Source organism: Rhea americana, unplaced genomic scaffold, assembly GCF_003343005.1.
Source record: "Rhea americana isolate MKP2758 unplaced genomic scaffold, rheAme1 scaffold_265, whole genome shotgun sequence".
NCBI classification, from domain to species: Eukaryota; Metazoa; Chordata; class Aves; order Rheiformes; family Rheidae; genus Rhea; species Rhea americana.
The window spans coordinates 432,632-454,906 of NW_028186385.1; the positions used below are offsets into that span (position 1 = coordinate 432,632).

The window sequence follows — 22,275 nt, forward strand, 5'->3', positions numbered from 1 at the left end:
CTCCTCTAATTTCCCTATCCTGGGGAGTAGAAGCTGAGGTGGGTAGGGTTGCTCCAACATTAACACACTGACACAGGAATCAGCTTATGCAAGAGATATTGCCTCAGGGCCTCTCTGATGCTTCCTTACTTCTCCAGATCTCAGTGCAATGGAGAACTATTTGCTTGGATTTCACGACTCAGTCACTGACATGAGCAATGTGTCAATGGCATCTGTTAGTTTTAAGTCAAAGTGACACTCCAAAGGCTTGTTTTTCTTATGCGCTGACCTCCAAGAAAAATCAGAGGAGTATATCACCAGTTCTGAAAATTGGGCCTAAAGATTTTCAATTTGGATAATGTAAATCTGTGTGAATTCTCCTGAAAATTTTGCCCTTAATCAACTGGTGACTTATTTTCTCCTTTTGTAAGAAGAATTTAAAAGAATAGTAATAGTAACCCATAATAAAATCCTGAGAGCTGTTCCTAAAATTACAGTATAAGTATTTTTATGAACATTATCCTTCAAAGCAGCTTTGCAAGTTGGCACAAGTGCTTTCCCATCTTATTCAAACGCACCTAATAATAAGAGCTTCCATGAGGAAGTCCAGTTCATCTTGCTCCGAGCACACTTCTGGTAATGTCTGGAAAAGAAAGAACAGGATGACAGTGAGAAGGTATTTAAACTTACAGTTGTGAATGCCTGATGCAATCAAAATGACTAACATTGTCTGTAGCGGTCCTTGTCTCTGTGAAAGAAACTTCAGACTATGGTAATGACTAGGTCATAACTAAACTAGACAGTGAAGCCTACTGAGAGATACATATCACACAGAAGGTATGGTCTATCGATGTGTCTGCTATCCTCCTCCCAGCAAAGCCCACACTGTTAGAGCAAATACCTTCAAATCTACAGGGAGTAGTGCTGAATACACGAGACTTCACTGTGTAGAGAAGAATAAGAGCAAAGCACTTGAGCTCTCAGACAATTCAGTACTGCTGCCTCCCATCAAGAGTAAGCAACTAGCAGTAGGCCTGTGCTGCTATGTAATCTATATGAGAAATCAAGCTAGCTAGGCTGCTGAAGTCCTATATAAGCCTTCTAGAGTCTCTTAAGATTTAGCTATGCACCCAGTGCATATTCATCCTGTAATGGAGTGCAGAGATCCATGAAAAAACAGCCATCTACTACCTGCAAGGTCTTTGATGTACGTGCCAACGGCTCCCGGCCATGTGAAGATTTTTGGCCTGTGGCTCAAACACTCTGGACAGGTTACCATACCAAGTGTATCATGTGAAGGATGGACAGGGGACAGATTTAGTTCTGATCTCTGCAGTCTACTGCAGCTGCATGGAAAACCTTTATCTATTATTACATACAGATTTCTTCTTGCATAGTCTCACAAGCCCACATGCTGTAAGTTGTACCAGCACTATCATGGATAGAAGTGTTGCAGTAGAGCTACAACCTTTCTATCTGTGTCCTCCAGTGGTGTAGTAAAGCTTAATTCATCTCCATTTTAAAATGCATTGGGACTCTTGGATGAAAGGTGCACAAAACCATCATAACTCAAACACTGTCACTTACTTTCACAGCCACCTGCAAGGGAGTGGTGTCGCTGGGGATCCCTGCCACCTGACCTTCATATACCTCACCAAAGGCTCCGTGGCCCAAACCCCTAGACAGACCAGAGAAGACAAGAAGGTTTTACTACAGAGAACACATATTATAACACTGTGGTCACAGGTCACAGAATGGGATCTTGTGTTTCACTGCGGGCTCTTGTGTTTCATGGCAGTGAAACAGAGAGAACCAGACGTTGGCACTGATGGTACTATTTTGCACACTATGCAGGGGACCAGACCTTAATCTAATTTTTCCTGGACCTACAATGCATTTAATAGGTAAAGAAATCAATTTCAAAAGCGAATTGTCTCCAGTGAACTCAACCTGCTGTCATTGTACCGTGTAATGGATATCATTCTTGTACTACGTTGGTGCCAGTGCATAGTGGTGGGCGCTCCAAGACAGGCCAATAAAGACAGGCCTTATGTCTCAGTGTTCCTGCACCCTAAACATATCAACAATTCCCATGATGTTTATACATTACCATTAAAGAAAACATTGAAGTAGAAATGAGGCATGGTACAATGGTTCTCAATGGACCTGAATTCCAAAGGAAGGATATTTTCCTGATTTATTTTGTGATTCTGGGCGAGTATGTTAGCCACCTTGTTTTCTTCACAGGGTGATGATAATGCTTTGTAAAACTCAACTCCAGGAATTTCTACTGAGAACAGTTGCTGGAATTGATCAGATTATGAAACTTACAGTTTAATTTTGAATAAGGATACAGGAAAATAAAAAATGAATTAAAATAATCACACAACAGATTAAAGATCCTGTTCTATGTCCTTGTAATACAGATTTTGCATCTGTCTATTCAGTCATCAGTTAATGAGAGTTAAGTCAGCTGGTGCAACAATCACATGGAAGGCATATGATAACAATATAGTGAGCTGTGGCAGACAAGGAAGCTGCACCTGAGTTCTTGATTCCTTCTTCATGTTCCATGGGCTGCACATTGGGCAATAGTAGCTTCAGTCTCCCAGAGACATCTGTGCCTTTTGGTCTGGATAAGAGGCTCTCTTCTACGGTAATAYGCACTTTCCTGGTTGATCCAGGTCTGGCCTGACAGCTGCACTGATTGTCTGTCCTCTTGTCCATTGGTGAACTATTTTTACATGGGTTGCTGCCCTCACTTCAGTTCAAACATGTGCTGCTAATGGCAGCCTGCTCCATTGCTGTATAGGCTGTCTGTAGTTTTACACATCTAAGGAGGAGTCTAGGCAGTGAAACCACAGTGAAGACTCATGCTGCCTGTGACTCAATGGCTGCTTTTAATTATACATGTTAGGTATCACCTCAAGACACCATTCTCAGCTATGCTTGACCCACCTATTACAAAATGAGGATATCTACAGTTCTCTACAGCTCATAACTCACCCTTCTCCCCAAAAGCCCACCTCCCTTGCCCCTATTAATTCCCAGATGCACCTTCTGCTCTCTGCAGCTTGACACACATTAAAAAAATATGATTTCAGAGCCCAAGCGACAGGGCAGCAGCAGCACAAAGTACACTGGAACCTTCCAGTTGCAGATTGGCAAGACCTGTAGGTGAGGGGGAATGAGATAAGAGCCAAAATACATTGCAGACTGCAAGGACTTCTCTGAGCATAGTCTCTTTTAGCATGTCCCTTTTAGCTCCCTAGTCTCCCAAGCTCTCCTGCTACCACTTCTTGACTATTTGTAAAAACTGCATGGTACCAGGAAAAAGTCATATTTATTGGTGGCGTGCACTGTACCCTGCAGTAGGGCAAGGTGGGAATGAATTCTTGATTTTTCAAGTCTTTCCTAGAGACTGCTTCAAGCTTTCCAAAAGTTCTGATCTTGACAATAACATGGTTTTCCTGCTGGTTTTAAATTCCTGTCCTTTCAAGACTGTCTGGCAGCCTCAAACCCATTGCTTTTTGCTGCCATCGCATGTATGGTTGCCATTCTCTTTATCAAAGATTCCATCTAAGATTTTAAAAGAGCCTCCTACAAGCTGCAGGCTTTCCAGTATTTCATCAGTTAACGCTGCAAATGGGCCATTTTTTTGCAAAGCCTGCAAGAGATGTGTCTGAATTGCTGGTGATGCATTTCCTCCCACGATCCAAGCAGACTAACACTGCACCTGTAAAAGGCTAAGGAGACTCTACTAAATTCTAATCCAATCCACACAAACCTAACTACTGCAGCTCTACAGCTTTTTGCRAAAAGGGGTGTAAGTCGAAAAGTGCATGAGTATTTGTATACGCCTGCACAAGAAACACGAGTTCACATCCACATAAGAGAGGTAGCACATGTGAGTATATAGAGAGATGCATGAGGAAGACAAAGATGAATTTACCTGATGAGGGATATGTTTTTGCGAGGCACCTCTTTGAGGTCACTAATGGATGTGGTTTTTCCTGCAAAGCAGTAGTTTGGATTGTAGTCTGTCATAATAGTTGAGGTACGCAGCTTGCTCAGTTTATATTCTGGACTTTGTAACTCCATCTGCATGGCCTGCAGCTCTTGGTGTTTTCGACGATACACTAAATACAGAGAACACAGCAAAGCAGAGACAAAGATTGCGTTTGGAACATGATTGCAACTGTACAGCATATGTATGCTAGAATTAGCTGCATGATCAAATTCCAGTGAAGCAAAATACACAGTGACACTGCCATTTTTCTGTTCGTCAAATAATTAAACACAGAAAATGGAAGCTGAAGTTATCCAAGAATTTCTGATCTACAAATCACATTAAGAACCATGAACTTGGTCACAAACTACTGGAAGAGAGTAACATGGAGTAAGAGAATAATTTCACTTGCAGAGATCTGTGATTTTAAAATTTTGAGGGTTTTTTGGTTTTATTCTGTTCAATTTAGTTTAACTTATACTTCTAATTATGAATCCAGAACCAAACTTGAGGGAGCTCGGTATAAGCAACTTTCCTAAATTGGCTACGAATAACTAAAAGCCTGAAATGAATCATTGCATCACACTGTTCAAAACGGATTATCTGTTAAACTGAACGTTTAGCTCAGAATAAGACAGTGTACATAAAAATATTTCATTTTGCAAAACACTGTCTTGACTCAGCACAAACTGTTTCTAAACAACAGAGTTGGACTAAATTTGAAATGAGCTTGTGTTAGCTTTTGTACTCTTCAGATCAATTCACTAATACCTATGAAATGTCATTAGAAATTATATCTTGAAAGAAGACATCACGTAGATGTTCCTTGAAATAGTAATTGATATTGCATATATTCTTTTTCAATGCAAGATGCCAATCACGAACAGGTTAAATCAATATTACCCTTACTATTGATTTCTGCGGAAACAGACTGTGACAGTAATGTGTCTACTCCAGCAGACGTTGCTCACGGGAAGAATTTAAGGGGTAAGCACGCACTAGCAAAGCCAGAGGGATGTAATGACCTATCCACAAACCCTCCCTGTCCCCATTTTCCTCCTCATTGCTTTCTCTGAAAGCATTGAAAATGAAAGCATTTCTTAAATCTCTGCTCTTTCCTGAGATGGGAATGATAGGCTGGTTGGAGGGAAAGCGGATTATTCTTCCATTCCCTGAGAAGTAATTAGTAATTTTTAAAGAGATACTGTTAGGCCAGAAATGATACATCTAGGACCATATGTGTGCAACTGATAACTCCTGAAATTCTAAGAACTGAAACAGCTGCACAAGTCTAATTTACTAGCTACCATTTCCTGCCCTGGGTACATCCCTTCCCTTCCCTCCCTGAAGATTACATGCTGTGTGGACAAAGAAAGGTGGCCAAGTTGTAGGTTGAATTCCTGTCCACATTTTGTTGGTTCCAATCTATTTTGCTTGCAATCAAATGCAGGTGAAGGATTGTTTAAGATAAGAAAGTGAAAAGGTAAAAAACACCTTTAGAATTTCAAATGAAGGTGCCAAGAATATCCATATCCCGCTTGTAAAAGGAGAATCTATGTGAGAATTTCAAGCTTAAATGCCATACATGAAGAGGCTAAAGCTGTATATAGACACACTAAAATAAGGGAAGAACAGCTTTTACGTATCTACTACCAACAGCTCCTATTAAAACCACTGGCAATTGTGTCCTGGCAGCTTTACAACAAAAACCAGGCAATTAGTTTTTTGAGGTCCCTCTTTTGCTTACCCTTGGCATGTACTAAAAAATGAAGTGTAAAATATTTGCTTAAACTAACAGCAGTTGAAAAATCTTTCCCTTTTCAGCTTTTGTCTTGCAAAGAAAACTTCCTCAAACTGGTCATTGTGGTTAGAAACAATTATCAAAATCAGCAGTTAAAGGGGGAGGTTATTAAATAGAGCAGCAGCTAAAAGCCTGAATCCTTTGTCTCCCTCATCAGAGACCAATTATTCTTGGCTGAGATGCAGCTATCTCATATGAAAACTTCTTGTGCTGAGAGGCACTTACCTATCATGATTCCTGAAAAAGCCAAAATTAAGGCAGCAACCAATGCTGAAGTCACTACAGACAAGACCAAGGAGAGAGGGAGATGAACCACTGGCTCAGCTATAACAGAGACATGAAAAAGAGGGAGTTAAATGTTTGAAATGATCTCCCAGCAGCCACCTTTTGCAGACAGAATTTTTCCTTCCATTTACTCATCTGCTGCTTATATTATGTAGGAGCAACCTCTGACATGATCAGCTCTCAGGATCTATGACCTGTAATGTCTTATTGTTTCACTTTCTTCAATTAAGATCAAACTACTAAAATAGATGGTTTGCTATCACAGAATTAACATGTGTACTCCCTGAGTATGAAAACAAGGCCATAAAAACAGGGGGCAGGAGACTGGGGAGATGGGAAGAACATTAAATTGTCAGGGCTAGAGTGCTGCTATCAATACCAAATCAGAGTAAAAGCAGAAGGACAACTGCAATGTATCATTTCCTAAATGCATTTAATCTTGGACAGAAAAAATTGGTAACACTAAGTGTAGAGAAACATACTCCATAGCTGAATCCTCACTTTTGGAACACACTGCCTTGTACAGCTGCAAGGCATTCAGTGACCATCTATTAAGCTTTACTTCACCCCTCAAAATAACCATTTTTATCCATTTTACAGATCAGAGTAGTAAAAAATGTAAAAAATTTTTCACATGTCAGTGACAAAGCTGAGAACAGGATCTCAAAACTATGGAGTCTCTTGTTCTCATTGCTTGACAAGAATATGAAGAAAATCATGTAATGGAGACCARAGTGTTTGGTTTATCAAATGAGGCAAGTACAGGGATTCTCCTCGGTTTTCCCCAGAGATCTTTCATGCAGAATTTCTTACATATTCTACACACACAATTTTTGTGTTCAAAGCTACAGGGATTATTTTCTCCTTCCTCTCCACCTTGTACTTTTTGCTGGTTCTTAAGAAGTCTAACCTGAAAAGTTAAGTTTAGCTGTAGAATTCCTTCAGTGAGCAAACTTTCATAATTTCAGAGCGGAAACTGAACATCAGCGCAACCAGACAAACTGCTCTGGTGCTTTGACTCTTGAGGATAAAAATCTGACCCATCTCCTTCAGTGCTGCCCAGTATCTCAAACACATACTGTAAAACAAAACAGTGATGCTGCTCTATGTGCCATGCCTCAGCACTAGTGTATCTATATTCTAGCAAAATACTATTCTTTTGAAGGTAACATACAACAGAAGCCGGTTTTAAAAGACAGTTTRGATAACACTATTAGGATGTCTTATCACCCAAACAACAAAGATTTTTACTACGCATCTTCTCTGTTGCATATGCTGCCAGCCTACCCCACACGTTCTTACCTATGCAAGACACGCCATCCTCAGCCAAGTTTGTGCCAGGCTCACAAAAGCAAATGACTTTTTGAGTCTCAAGATCAACACGGCACTCGTCCATCTCACAGTGACTGCAGTTCAGATGCAGCCTAATATCCACCTCTCCATGGCCCTCTGTCACTAGAGAGTTGATGAAAGAAGCTGAGTTAATTATTGTGAAGATTACTCATATGGTTCCCTCAAGCACTGACAGAAACAGGGAACATGAGAGTCATGGCTGCCAGATCTGGCAGGATGGGCCCAGTCTGAGAGAAACTGCTCTTTCTCCACCTTCCATGACTCCTGCCCTCTTCTGACTGTGCCTGAGCACTTAGTGAGGGAACAGTAGGTGAAAGTCTTAACTGGCAGTTTTTATGTAGAAAGTAACACCTAGCTAAATTAGCCTCACTGTAGCTAAGTTGCACTGGCTGTTTTCAGCAAGTTCCACCACATTAGAAAGGGGGGTTGCTGCTGAGACCAAGGGAGACCTGCCCTTATAGTGGTCTGTAGGGCTCCACCCTTCTGTTTCCTAGCTTTTATGTGGTCTCAGACTCCTCCTGAGATCAAACATCGCAATGTTTTCAAAACATTGTTTTGTCTGAATCTATCAGGCTGAGTCAGTTTGTATTTGAAAACACTTCCAGCTGATCTAAGGCAAACTTTTTTGGAGTAAACAGGTATTTTTGTATTTTAAAACACAAACAATATCTGAAACACTGACTTCCAGGCAAACACAGGCTTTAAGAAGACTTAAGTGGCAGTGTTTATCACCCCAGTGCACTGTTGGGCAGTGCTGCATAGCTTTCTCTAGGAATTCTCTGGTCCAACATCAGTGCTTTGCTAGGGGATGCTCTGAGGAACATGTCTGTTAGTGAATAGTTAGCTACTTCATTTTGGTTTTAAATTACCTGAACTATGAGGTTCTATTATCACTTCCTCTTCAGAAAATTATTCTAAAAAGGCTAGTAAATCTTATTACAAAGGAGCATTTCCTAATAGTCTTGATCTGTTCTCTACCTGCTTTCTTCCAATAACTTCTGTTTAATCTCCATTGGATTTTGTTAAGCAATCTTTCCCTCTTCTCATGTTCATAACGATGCTAAGTTGTATCCAAAGGCTCTCAAAGTGTCTGACAGATGCAAACTGTTTCTGACATGAAAGAAACTCACTAGAAGAGACCCCTGACCAACATGAATACCTTTAAGCGCTGGAGTGTATAAGGTACCAATTGGATTAATAAAGGACACACCATCCTCCCCATCCATCTCTGGGTCATTTTCCACTGCAGCATTGCCACCTACATCAAACCAGAAGTTACCTTAATAGACTAAGGCTCATTAGCACTAAAATACAGATAAGCTTTGCAACATGCATGACTTCAATATATTTAGAGAAGCATCCAAATGAGAAAAGAAAAGAAATCAAAGTATCTACACACTGAGAACATTTAGTGAGCTGTGGTATGAGCCACTGGCATTTTGCTTGTGACTTAATCAATATTTGGCTCAATTACAGGTAGACTGTTGCAAACTAAGGTACAAGCATCACCTTTAACCATTTGGATGCTGTGAAAAGGTATCAGTCCTCCTTAACATTAATGGAGTTAAGAGACTGGACACCAGTACTCGAGGGCCAGTTCAGTACACTTGTTGATCAAGGTATGTACTGCGTTAGCAGAGGGAGTGAGTAATCTGATCTTGCTCTCCTTTGCACCCTGAAAGCAGGATGGTCCACCAGGAGTGGGGACTGAAGGAATTMAAATGTGAGTTGTACACACACACACAAAGCACAGTATGGGCAATACGTAGAACATACCAGAAGCACAGCATGGGCTATATACTTTGTATTACAAGCATGCAAAGATTCCCCACCCCACCCAGAAATGACATTTCCACTTTAATCATCTTCAACAAGGGGGAAAATAGTGCAAATCAAAATTATGTCACATGAGGCATTCTGCTGGAAAAAAAGAGCATTACACAATAACATTGGTACAAATCATGCACTTAATCATTTATACTCATTATTTCTCTCAGGATTTCAAGTAAATCACGACTTGAGTTAAGCTGTGGAGAACCAAGGGTTAAAAAATTCACCACAGTGCAGATGGCTGAAGAACTTATGGGCTCAAGACATAACAGGTTAGTAGAGCCTCAAGATTTTAATGCTGGCCTACACCAGGAGTAATCAATATAATGCCATCTGACAGCTATCCTGAAACTTGCTGCACATGAAACTAGTTCCTTGTTGACTGAAGTCAACACCACTCATTATTAAGAAGGGTCCTGGCTGGCAGCTTGATCACAGATACCAAATGACAGTGGAGCCACTCTAACCCTGGAGACCATCTGTGTAGGACTGAGGCCTACTCAGAGCAGGGTAGCATAGATGAAGCTACGTCTTTCCCCGACGTAAAGCCTGGCTGCCAGTCTACACGACCAAAGTACTCAAAATACAGGTGCTGGTAATAGGAGCACATAGCCTATTTCTTCAGCTCTATAAACCAGAAATGGAAGGTTCAAGAATCACAGTAGGATCTTGACGGCCCATTTTTCAGAGTGTAAAGCCAGGATTACAGTTGAAGGACTGACATCTGGCTATTTGCTCAAAGACTAAATATCATATGTTCATCTAGTGCTAAAAAGGCAACACACAGACATACTATTACATAACAGTCAAATATCTAACTACAGGAGAATTATTTATCAGTCTTTCGCTGACCATTAGCACTAAAGGAAGGGAAGGGACACCTTGAACATGAAGCCACTTTACCTATATATCCTCCGCCTCCTCCACCTGAGGAGCACCCCCCTCCACCCCCTCCGAAACCCCCTCTTGTCTCCCACCCCCACTTCTTCATGGCCTGGGGGCAGGATCTTCCTCCAGTAGCACCTTCCAGCAAGGATTTTCCTGACCACAGGAAGGAAGTGTTATCATTCCAGCCACCTCCACCACCTGCAGTTAAGAGAAGAGAAAAGGTCCAGGCAAGGGTTATTTTAATGTAAAAAACACAACGTAGGGATCTGCAGAATGAACACTCATTCAAAGCATCTCACCTGAAAGAAAGAATCTCATTTCTTGGTTAGAAGAAGATACAGGCTTGCTTGATAGCGCTACAGTAACCTTTCTGTATGACTTTTCACCACAACAATCATCTGCACCTTTTCCCACCCACCATTCAAGTGGTATGAAAAGTATTTTCTTTGGAAAATGTAGAACGATACACCTCCCTACTCCCAGACCAATTGGTTTTGGCTTACAGAGCCTTCCCCTTCTCTTTTTGTAAAAAATACTGTTGAAAAATGCATATGTCAGTTCTGATGTAGAACAAAAGCAATTTAGTGGAAGGCTGTGAAAACACATCCCAGCCTTGCTCTAAATAAAGCATACTCACCAGTGACTCACTTTCAGCTTTGCAGGTTGTTCAGTCCAAGGTCTCTTCACAGAGACTGCTAGCCAGGGTGTAATTATGCTCTTTCCACAAAAGCCAGGGAAACTCTGAGTATGTCTACACAGCACAGAACAGTGCAGGGGGCAAGATGGCCTCATCAGCAYAGCAGACTCCCATGCCAAATCACCTTTTTTATCTGAGGTACCATATTATTCTGGGAGAATGTTGCATTCCTGTGTCTACATCCTCTTTGATATCCTCATTCAGGCCAATTATTCTGCACTATGGACACATCCTACATTAGCATCTATGTTTTAATTCCATGGTCTCCTGGAACAGTATTTTCATGTGTTTTACCTCCACTGTATGAGGGAGTACCACACATTCACACATTTTTTCTTAAAAAGAATAAGCTTTCCTTACCTGCAGCTCCTGAATTTCCATTCAGCCCTGGAATAGAGGAATCATTCTCCAGCCTTTCTGGATGAAATGTGTCTGTTCTGGCCCTGTAGGCTCTGCCACCACCTCCTGCAGCTATTATCAAGGGGATTGGTTCTCCATTCTCCATCTTAACAAGTTCAGAAATAAAGGCAGTGTTTAGATTGTCAGATATGCAAATGTAAGTTCAGCGATGCACTAGTTACTGCATGTTGCACTAAGCAGCCATCCAGGACTGCTGAACAGTACAAATTACCATTGCATTATTTATGTATCCACATCAGAAAGATTAATGAATAGCACTAGTCCTACCAAATCCGTAGCAAAGAACAGTGGTATCAGCAGTTTTCTGAATTGTTCTTACAGTGCTGATGGCTCTTATAAAGCTTATAATGTTATCATCTGATGAATTTCATCAAATGAAACATCTCTAAGTGACACTGTTCTATCTAGTGCAATACAATATCTTCACTGGTAAAGAATTGCTACACTGGAAACTGAGCATGCAGAGTTAGGCAGAATTATGTAGCAGCGGACTGATCTGATCTACAGATATTATTAACACCTGAAGCTGGTGTTCAGAATGAGTACTGACTCAGCCAGCATATGACAAGGACCTACAGCGAAGACCAGGGGCCCTTGGGTGCAGGCTTGCCTTGAGAACAAAACGTATCCTCAACTTTTCTTATGTTGTCATATTGCATAAACCAAATCCTGTAGCTGGAGATTAAACCCATTTAAAGCCATTAAAGCAAACACAGTCACCCTATGTAGCAGCACTTCTAAAAGGTGTGAAGAGCCCTCTTAGCTCACTGCAACTACCAACTGGAAATGAAACATACCCAGATCTCACTTTGATGCCCCTTCCCCAGATCTGTCTAAAGGACTCTCATGCATTTCAGGCTGTGATACTGGAGGAAACAGCAGGATGTATGCATGATGAAGGTGCTCAGGGACTATGTTTCCATACCTTAAATATGTAAGTTGCACCTCCCCCACCTCCACCTCCTCCTGCCCATTCATTAACACTTCTGTTCACACGTATCTCTTCTTCAATCACGTTGTTCTCTCCAATGCAGACTTTCTGTATAATGTCATTAGTCTGCAAACAGAAGAATAGAATGGAATTCTGATAAGAAATCTCCATGTCCTTTTATATACCCAGGCCTCGTGATCCCTTCACCCTCCCAAACCTCTGGTCTAACACACTGTCCTCCAGCAAAAACGAATAGAAGCAAACACTTTTCCAGAAGAATCTCACTTTTTGCTCCAACACTGTTCAGAAAAATTTGTTACCATTTTAATGTAACAATTATCAAGTGAGTTCAGTGCTGCTACCTATTACCATGTACAAATGCTCCACAAGCTCTTTTAACACACGACAGTAGAAATCATGGCAAGTGCTTGCTAGCATTTAACCATCTGCATTTCACAAGTTGGAGAAGGGAGGAACTCAGAGATGACATGACTTGCCCGATTTCTCAGCAGTCAAACGGCAGAGTCAGAGAGAAAACGGAGGTTTCTTTACTTCTATTCCAGCGCCCCACTAGCCAGGGCCAGGCAGCCAACACACTTTGGTCACAGCTAAGATCTGTAGCTCACGTGCACATACCAGATCTAGTTTTAACCTAGATGGTCATAGTATCGACAGTAGCAATGAGCTCAGCATAGCTTAGACACTTAAGTGTTTATCTAGACTTCTAAGCAACTTTTGCTGTTTATGTGAAGCTTGTGCTGCAGCAGCAATTTTACTGTAATTACCAGAGCTAGCTAGTTCAAAGCCTACCATAATAGCAGCAGTCCCGCCTTTAATTGCAGAGACATGATGTTAAAGAAAATACCTAATTAGAAAGCCTCCATATTCCCTAGTTAGTAGTTTTTTTTCTCTCTACCAATTAGCAACAAATGTAATGAATCTTCTGTATTATGCAAACCACTGAATTCACCAACTGCTTTCAAACACAACATTAAACCATCATTTCAAAGTACTTTCAGACTATGACCTAAGAAAGGTAATTGCTGCTCCAGTGTTAAATCAAAATCAGAGCATTAAAGTGCATGACAAGCAGGACCATGCTGTGGATATTTTTACATTGCAAGCTCTGCTTCTGGTTCATTTTATTTTATAAGTTTCAGCTGAATAACATTGTCTTGTTATGCATACTGTACTCACTAAGTTAATGAGATTTAAATGAAAAAAAATACAAATATCTGCTATAGTAGAACTAGCCTTCTTTATGTTTACATGTATGTCCCCTTTTGGAACAGGAATCTGATAAAAACATAGTCCTCAAGTTACAAACTGTTCTGTTGACCATAAAATGAGTCCCAGGACATGCAAGAGAACCAATGGCATCCACTTTGTGTGTGAGCACGTGTCTATGGACCTGAAAAATCCTCCTTTCTCCCAATCTTCCCAATCCTTAATTGATTTGGAATTGGGTAGGGATGATTAATCAAATGACAAAGTCAATGACCCAGAGGAGCCACTAGATTACAACTGAATTAAAAAAAAAAAAAATCCTTCATGGCAAAGACATAACTGATTACAATCCAATCTAGTAAAAATCCCTTCTACAAGTCAATGCAATCTCTTTGCTTCAATGAAAGAATTACATTAGCACTCAATAAATTCTCACTAAGATTATAGTGGTCTGCAATTTAATGGGTCCATATATTATATTGAGCTTGAACGTTCTAGTTATAGATGTTAGCTAGCACATTTCTCATTTCTAAGAGGCTTCATACGAATGGTTTGTTCACAGATGTGTATTATTCTAGTTTTAACATTATTTACTTCAGCACCCAGCCTTGAGAACCACTCTTTCCTACATCCTTCAACCTTTCTCTGCTGTAAAAGACAGTTTAGATTTCACATCTTGGATGCCAGCCATGTAACAGATGCTATTCCAGAAATGGAATAGCATCTAACTGCCCAGCTCGAACCTGTAGGTCAAATTTCATCAGATTATGCTTAGTTTCTTCCCTAAGAATCTCCTATTACTTTATCTTCCAAAGAAATTAATACTAAAAGATTAATATATTATTGTGTCTACAATGGGCAGAAGTTGCAACTCTCTCTCTCATTTGCTGCAATGTGTAGTTAGTAATACAAAAATCAGTAGTAATTTGTCTCTCTATTCACATACAGAGCATAACCAAACAGGCCCTTTGAGGTGGATCTCTCCAGAGCTGCAGGGTATTATGACAGTGAAAGGACTGAGCTCAACAACACAGAAAAGACGAAGCCCTGTGAAGTCAGTCTTGAAGACTGGTTTCCAAAAGAGAGGAAGGCAGGGTTGTCTTTTTTCCCAAACCCACATAGATGCTTTGAGATATGCAGATCAATYAGAGACCCCCACTGTTTACTAATGGGGCCTGAACCTTGAAAGAGGAAGTAAGCATGGTGACATGGTACTTCATCTTTTCACATTCATGCCCCACTAGTAAAAATACAGCCATCCCTTGAACCATACAATACAAAACCACATAATCCCCCGAACCCTCAATTCTCAAAACTGTATAATCCTCAAAGACAATGTTTTTCCACAAACAAACAAAAACCTCTAAAGATTTGCACAAGAGATAAAGGTAAAAGAGAAAGGGCAATCACTTACACTAGGACAAGCATCTTCACCTTGCTGTCCCACCAAGATATACAAAGTATCATCCTTCTGGAGGTCAAAAATTCCCAATACGGACACGCCATGGGACCGCACCATGGTGTTCTTCCCTCCTTTCCCACCAGCAGCTCCATAGCCAGAGATGCTGCAGGAAAAAGAAAACAAAAATCTGGCATCAGATTTGCCCGAGGCAGGTAGGATGTAGTACAAGCCATTTCTGAGCATGTTCTGCGTGCTCTGAACACAGTCTCACAGGGCCTTGCCCCAAAGATCTTACATTCTGTGTCCAAACCCAAAGCTTGAAGACCAAGGTTTTCTGTTTAGCACAGAAGAACTGGGGCAGCTGCATAACAGCTTATTCCACTCATTGACTCTTGGGTAAACATTTGCTAAGCCAGTGAGCGAGCAAGGCCCTGGAGTTTCAAACTTTAATATATGAAACCTTTTATTTCTCTGGAAGTATACCTTGAGAGCTTTGTAGGAAAAAAAAAGAAAAAAAAAGAACAGAAGCAGAAGCAGAAGAACTGATGGCTAAAAGGAACTTTATGCACGAGACTGACTGGAAGAGATTTGAGAAAGCAGCGTAACTGCCCCTGGTTGTATGGACCAGATGGGAAAAAGCTCTCCTACTCTCCTATTCCCAGGACCAGAGGAACATAGAAGAGTAGATGGACACACCACTATCTGCAGTAAATAAAGAAGGCAAAAGCTCTCTGGTTTAACTTATAGTCAGCAGAAGTGTCACACTGTCTCCAACTAGGTTGCACATGGAGGTTGCTGAGGTTGCCGCAGTCTCAGTTAAGCACTGAGACTTTTACTTCAAGCAGTCAAGGTACAGAGGTCCTTACTGCTGCTGATGTATCCGAAGATTTGACTGTGCAACTATGTTGCTCAGATTCTTCCTCTCTCTTTCTAGGTGTACGAACAATTTACATATTTGAAGCAGCTTTCATCCAAGAATTTCAAAGCACTTCACAAAGATCACGGCAAAACACACATCTCAACTGCAAGAAAAATACACAGTCACATGACTTTACTAGTAGGTGAACAAGGGTACAGCAGACTCATTTCAAACTTGACATAAGCAGGTGATTTTCCACTGACTTTAGTAGTTTGACAGTTACTTCCATTACAGTAAAATTCAACCTGGAATGTGCGAGCAAAGTCTGCAGGGCTGAGAATCAAAATTTCCTCTCAGCTTCCTACCAGTTACGTTAAATGTATTCTTCCTTAAATTCCTTCTTTCCTCTAGCACATAGTTGGTGCTTTGCCCAGCACAGCCCTGCATGCAAATAGGCTACAAGCAGAAAACTAGCAGTGCCCATGGTGCATGAATGCTCTAAACWGGTTGGGATGGCAACCTCCCATAGGACACCAGCTTTCTTTCAACCAAACTTCTTGCTTTAACAATTAGCATGAAGAGCTCAAATTGTGATACTGCTCCAAGCAGTAAGCACAGAGCACTTACGATGTCGAAGCATCTATGGTGCATCAAGTGCCTCATGACGCAGAGTAGGTCCTTGCAATGCAACATGATAATGTTCATGCCATTCTTGATAACCAAAGCAATCATTCCTCAGTAAGGCTGCACTGGAGCCAGCAGAGAAACTGATGGACACAGCACTGGGCTCTCCTGAACAGATGCTGTGTGAATCTGAAGACACTAAGCTGATTTGATGTAAAATTTTGTAATGGCTAATGAGATGCACTATCAGGCATGGCAAGCTGGCAAGGCTAATCATCTGCAATTAGGGGCCATATTTTTCTGTGTATGAACAGATTTTGCATACAAGCAATGATGTCAGGAAGTTCAAGAGAACCCATTTCTGCCTCGTTCAAAAGCTGCAGGCAAATAAAAAATGGCAGATTCAGTAACAGTCATTCTTTGTTCAAAGTGGGTATTCACTATTTAAACAGATGGTTATTTTGTCTTCAAGTTATAACAAGAATCATTCTCCTTAAGCATACCTTTATTTTACAGAAGAGAAGATTCAGACCACCTTGAGCAGAGGTAACCAGAACACAGATTACCTCACATTGTCTTCTTCCTTTTCTTTTACTGTGGTATTTGTAGGAACTGAAAAAGAAAACTCTGTCTTCAGGAAGGATCAAGATGAGCAAAGGGCACTGGCTATGCAAAGCAGAGCTGGAAAAAAATTCCATCTCTATATGCATAGATTATAGGAAACACCRAAGATAGTTTTGAGAACCTGAGAAAATGTGGTGCCAAGGCTGGCTACCCTAGAATATCTTCTTGTGTTCTAACTTCTTGTGCTTTTGTTCTACCTTATCAAGAAGGGATCAGAGAAGAGACAGGACAGTGAAAGTGACATCAGATGGGGCAAGTAGCAAACAGACCAACAGGTCTTGTTTCTGAAACAGGAAGAACTTCGATAATGGATGGCAGCAAGTATAACTTGCTCACTTCTCCCATACYTGATCAGAGCCTTAGATATAGAGAAATGGTAAGATCTTTTGTATGCTTAGAATGAAATCTGAAAAAAAGTACTTTAATATTGCCTAATATTATTTTTATATACTATGTGCAGTCCCATGGGAGCAAACCAGCTGCTTTTGTACCTATCAGTCCAGGCACATGAAGCAGCCTGCCTGTGGCAGCTTACCCAGACCTTCGCAGATGGTGGGTTTTTCTGAGTGTGGTAAGGTTGTGCTAGCAGAGTTTTGTGAAGAGCTATGCTTCTTCTCTTTGTGTTTTATTAAAGCACATTCTACCTTCTGTTCAAACAATCTTCTTATGTAAACACCAGGAATGTGGCTCCTTCTCTAACTTACACAGTGTAAAACACATACAGCATAACAATGGCCTTTTTTCAGAGTGCAATAACCAGCTGGAGAGTTTTATCTCTGGGTCAGGTATATTGGAGATGGCTATCAGACTGCTTTCCATGAGCCTCAGTTCAGCAGGCCTTAGGGAAGAGCTAAACACAGACAGTGGGTCCAGACTCTGGGAATTGCCATTGCAACTTAACATTTTCCCAGGGGGTCTCTCCTGCCCCTTCAGCAGCCCAGGGTCAGGCAGACGTCAAGTTAATTTAAGCTCACAATAGCTTACCCTTTCCCCAGGCTGTGAACCTGTACTATAGCCTTAAGAGGTACAGAAGAGAATGTCATCCAGTTATACATAAGTTACCAATACATTAGCCCTTTATTATCTATATAGAATCTAAAAGTCAATTAGGAGGTTTACAGAACTTAAGTATTCCTGCAGGAGTCTCATTTCACCCGAGGTTTGTATTGCGCACCAAAAATCGGCCCAGAGTTGTACCGGAATTTCAACTCTTCCTTGGGCTGTGATATTAAAGAAATGACAATGTTGTAAGTTTACTGCCTCTTCTCTTTTGGGCTATAYTTTATATCCATATTTACTGAATGCCAGTCTTGAAAAATTCTATTTACCTCAGGCAACTCATTTTTTGATAGCTGAGTAAAATATCATTAGCGCTTTTTCATTACCATCAATCCTTGTGGTAAGAGGTACTCAGGCAGGGCTTGTGCCTAGCCTAGTAGCCTAATCAATTTCTCAAAACTGCTTTGCAGCAGACTACTATTAGAGACTGACATCGACCCCCGGTACTACTATTCTTTTTCAACAACAACAACAACAAAAAAGAGAAAACAGAAGGCACATATAAGTTTTAACTGAAATTTGTCCAAAGTCGTTGGTGGAGAGTTCTGCTTAAAAGTCCATCATACTATTACCAGTTTCAATAGGGAATGCTGCAGAGAAATCACTAGAGAGTCATTGATTCTAGCAGACAGTTCTGCTTACAAGCTGATGCATGTAATGGCTTGATGTTACTGTTCAGATGCAGTGGGCTCAATTGTAATTCTTTCCCCAGCAAGAGCAACAAGAAAAAATGATTGGTAAAAATCTGATCAAATGACCTTGAACTGTATCTGATCATCTGCCTTTGAGGATAATTGCGCAGAGAGATTTAAGCATTATAACCCCTCGTATCACAAAGCCTAACATTTAGGTGGCTGGCTTCCAAAATCAATTCTACACTGGTGAGCTAGACTTGCAAGCTCTGCATAATATACACAGAGTCAAAACAACCAGGATGCTGAGCAGAGCCTGATGCCAACTATCCCTTAAGAGATACTGACCTATGATTGTACCTCCTACACCAGGTAAACAGTGGGGAAAACCCATTCTGATCCTAGAGTTCAACTGACAGGATACAGGATATGCACATCCTTTTGCCTAGGGGCCAGTTCTCAGTTTCTTATAAAGCTTTCTCAAACTATAACTAACTACGCTGAAGATTTCTCTGCCTAAAATTGTTTCTCTTACTGTCCCTTCTACCTTGTTTCACAAAAAAATTAGGTTCTGTTTAAGATAAAAGTCCAAAAAAAATTAACTGTTTAACAATCAGAAAAATTTGCATAACATATTTCTAACCCATTTTTTCAAGCAGGCTTGCTGCTGCATCTGCTAGACAACAAATCTGAGACTAGAAAGGCTGGAAATCACAGTATCAGGGAGAAGTAAAATCCAAGCAGATCTGCCAAGTTTTTGAGTAATACTTTCTAATATTTCATATATACCTAGTTTGTATATGTAGTTGGGAGAAATTTCAGAGCCAAAGATATATCATGAGAATAACAGACCATTCCCTTACCTGTAAGTGTTAGTTGCTGGTACTCTCCAGATCTGAATGCCTTGGAGAATCCCCTCAGCACCTACAATCACACTGAGGTTGGAGTTCCTGTAGGCGTTGTTGCATTGGCTCTGTGTGGGCCCATAGGGTCCACTGGCACCACATGTTGTGAACAACCAGTGATCTGAAATGAGGATATATACAAAGTAAGCTCTGAATATGTAAAAATCAAATAACCGTTTTGCTCTTTATTCACTCTCTCTTGTCACTTGAAGCAAAAGAAGAACYTGACACCTGAGATTTTGACTAGAATAAACATGGAATTTTCAGAAGTCTCATAGCACTGCACAGTCAATATAAAACAAATTTTCATCTACAGCCCCTCAAAACCATCACAACTAYGAATATGTCTCTAATTTTTCTAAGTCTCAAAAAAGGCAAAGATCATAAAGTAGGCAGAAGTAAAATGCAATACAGACCACCCAAGTCTCAGGCTCTGGGCTGTTAAAGTGCAGTCTCACAACCTCAAGATGGATGCATTTTAGCCCTTTCAGCTTCTGCAGTCATTTGATTATTGAATCTATTTCACATACAAAAGTAGCTGCTAACTAGATAAAAACCTGTATATACATCAGTGCTTAGATTGTGACAATAAATTGATTACATTTTGAATAATTATATGAATGTTCCACATAATTGGCTCACAAGAGAAGGCAAGACACCTGAGATAACTGAGGCCTGTATAAAAGCATTCAGCCCTGCATGATCTAGGCTAAATCTGTGGGTGTAACTCAACACATCCCTACTGCAGTCATTTTTGCCAACTGGAAGTATTAGGCCTGTTTAAGTAGATTTCTAAAATAAAATTTTTCTGATGTATGCCTCAAAAATCTACACAAAGCYCAATTTGAATACAGGAGGCTGAAATGCAATCTTTTTCCAAAATGATTCACTACTAGGGCCAGCAAGACCACAAAGCTCTTGTAAAACCTACTCTAAGATATTTGCAAGTATACTAGAAAATATTTCATATGAAAATAGAAAATATTTCAACTCCATTAGCTGTCCATTGCCATTAAATGTAGAAGGTTTGAAACACACATAGAGAGCATTACTTCTACAAATGATGTTGGATCTGCTCATCCTCCTTATGGCTTTGTCAAAGGCAGTGTTTTTTCCTCCACTCCCACTAATGCAATACAGCATATGCAGACTCCAGCAGTGATAGCACTAAGTAGTTCAGATAGTGACAGCATTAGTTTGAACTGCTTCCTGGTATTTTGAGTGATTGTCTAAAGCAGATTCAGCCTGGAAATGATGGTCAAAATGTGTATGCGATTTGAGAGGCGAGGAATTCTACCACAAATGTTACTGGAGGGGACTGCCAACCACAAATACAAGGAAACATAATAGTTTAGCCAAGTAAAAGATCCCAATTTCTTTTTCATAGAATAATTCTGAAGTTGGGCTAAATTTATTGTAAAACAGTTCAATGGATAAAGTGGATCAAACAATTTGGTAGGACTTTATGAAATAAAGTGGTTAGTATTCCTGAAAAAAAAATCATAATATAATCTCCACTTTTCTAAGAATAATGAAAAACCTTCTGCTTTATGAAAGCTTCCCAAYCTAAGTAGTGCTGAGAGAGTAAGCTCTTCCTTTTCATTCCGAAATCTATACCACCCCTCCTCAAAACTCTCCTGCAAGGGACTGCTAGGGATTTTGCTATTGCTACTTATTTTATATTTAAGATTATATACTTTTTATTTTTCAAATCCTTCAGCAATGGATAGTAGTATAAAATTAAAATCAATAGATAGAAAATGGTAGAGTTCTCCTCTCCTCTTCTGCCTCTAATGGAAAAACAAAACACTTCCTCCATACTCCCTGACCACCATGAAAAGCCCCTAAGAAAGCAAGTAGTGGCTAAAGGTTCCTATGCAAAGTACTGGCTAGAGTTTCTGCACAATACTTCAGCAACTCTGATCCTATAAATACTGTCAGTTTTGCACCAGAAGTTACTTCAGTTTATTATTTTTCTTGCAGAAAAAAACCAAACTAAAGCAAACCCCATACAAAATGTTAAGGTGAAAGACTCATGCTGTCAGCTATCACAATGATTTAACACTGCAGTATCCCAGCGGGCTAAGCCAGCTGCACTGAAACATATGTTTAGTAAAGCAGGCAGGTTAAGTGTCTTTGTTTGGAACAATAAGAAGCCGTTCTGATGTCTCCTGTGAAACACTAAACGTGTTCCCAAAAGTAGGGGCAGGTGACCTTGAAGGGGACAATTAACTGCTTACCAGACCTTGACAAAAATATCTCTAGATTATCACACATGTAACATACACTGTAGCTAGACCTGACACTGGCAGCTCTGGGTTCCATGGACAGTGGGATCAAAAAACTGCATAATTATTCCAAAATGCTTCTTAATGACACACTCTCCTTAAAAAGCCCAATGCCCTTGTGGAGCAGAAAACAATGCCCTCCTGCTGTACATTAGGCCTCTAGACTTTGAACTAAAGCAACCAGAAAAGCTTTTATATTTTCTGCTTCTTTAACAGAGTAGGGGGTGCTCACTTCAAGTGCAGAGATAGTATCATGGTAGGATCAAATAGTGCTGGTTATTAAAAATGAGGGAACKTGCATCTAAGCTCTTAGAATCCAGCTTTTAAAATAGAGTCTGAGAGGTCTGCGGAATTGAAAAGCCACAGATACATTGTGCCAGGGAGCACGATCTAAAGCACCCGCAGATGAGTCTGAACATAGGAGGCACCACTTTAGATTTCAAAAGCAGTCCTGATGTATCA

At 40.4% G+C, this 22,275-nt stretch overlaps 1 protein-coding gene across 2 annotated transcripts in view; it reads right to left on the minus strand.

The window, feature by feature from the left end:
• The window catches only part of ALK (ALK receptor tyrosine kinase), a 75,963-nt gene that overhangs the window by 15,272 nt on the left and 38,416 nt on the right, over positions 1 to 22,275 (minus strand). For both annotated transcript variants that reach the window (XM_085307831.1, XM_085307832.1), the window contains 11 exons: positions 19,484 to 19,646; positions 14,835 to 14,985; positions 12,188 to 12,319; positions 11,203 to 11,347; positions 10,281 to 10,343; positions 8,587 to 8,685; positions 7,377 to 7,529; positions 6,015 to 6,113; positions 3,932 to 4,118; positions 1,567 to 1,657; positions 558 to 622 (listed from right to left, as the gene is read on the minus strand). In XM_085307831.1, the coding sequence (XP_085163957.1) occupies positions 558 to 622; positions 1,567 to 1,657; positions 3,932 to 4,118; positions 6,015 to 6,113; positions 7,377 to 7,529; positions 8,587 to 8,685; positions 10,281 to 10,343; positions 11,203 to 11,347; positions 12,188 to 12,319; positions 14,835 to 14,985; positions 19,484 to 19,646 (1,348 nt within the window). The remainder of the gene's footprint in view (positions 1 to 557; positions 623 to 1,566; positions 1,658 to 3,931; positions 4,119 to 6,014; positions 6,114 to 7,376; positions 7,530 to 8,586; positions 8,686 to 10,280; positions 10,344 to 11,202; positions 11,348 to 12,187; positions 12,320 to 14,834; positions 14,986 to 19,483; positions 19,647 to 22,275) is intronic.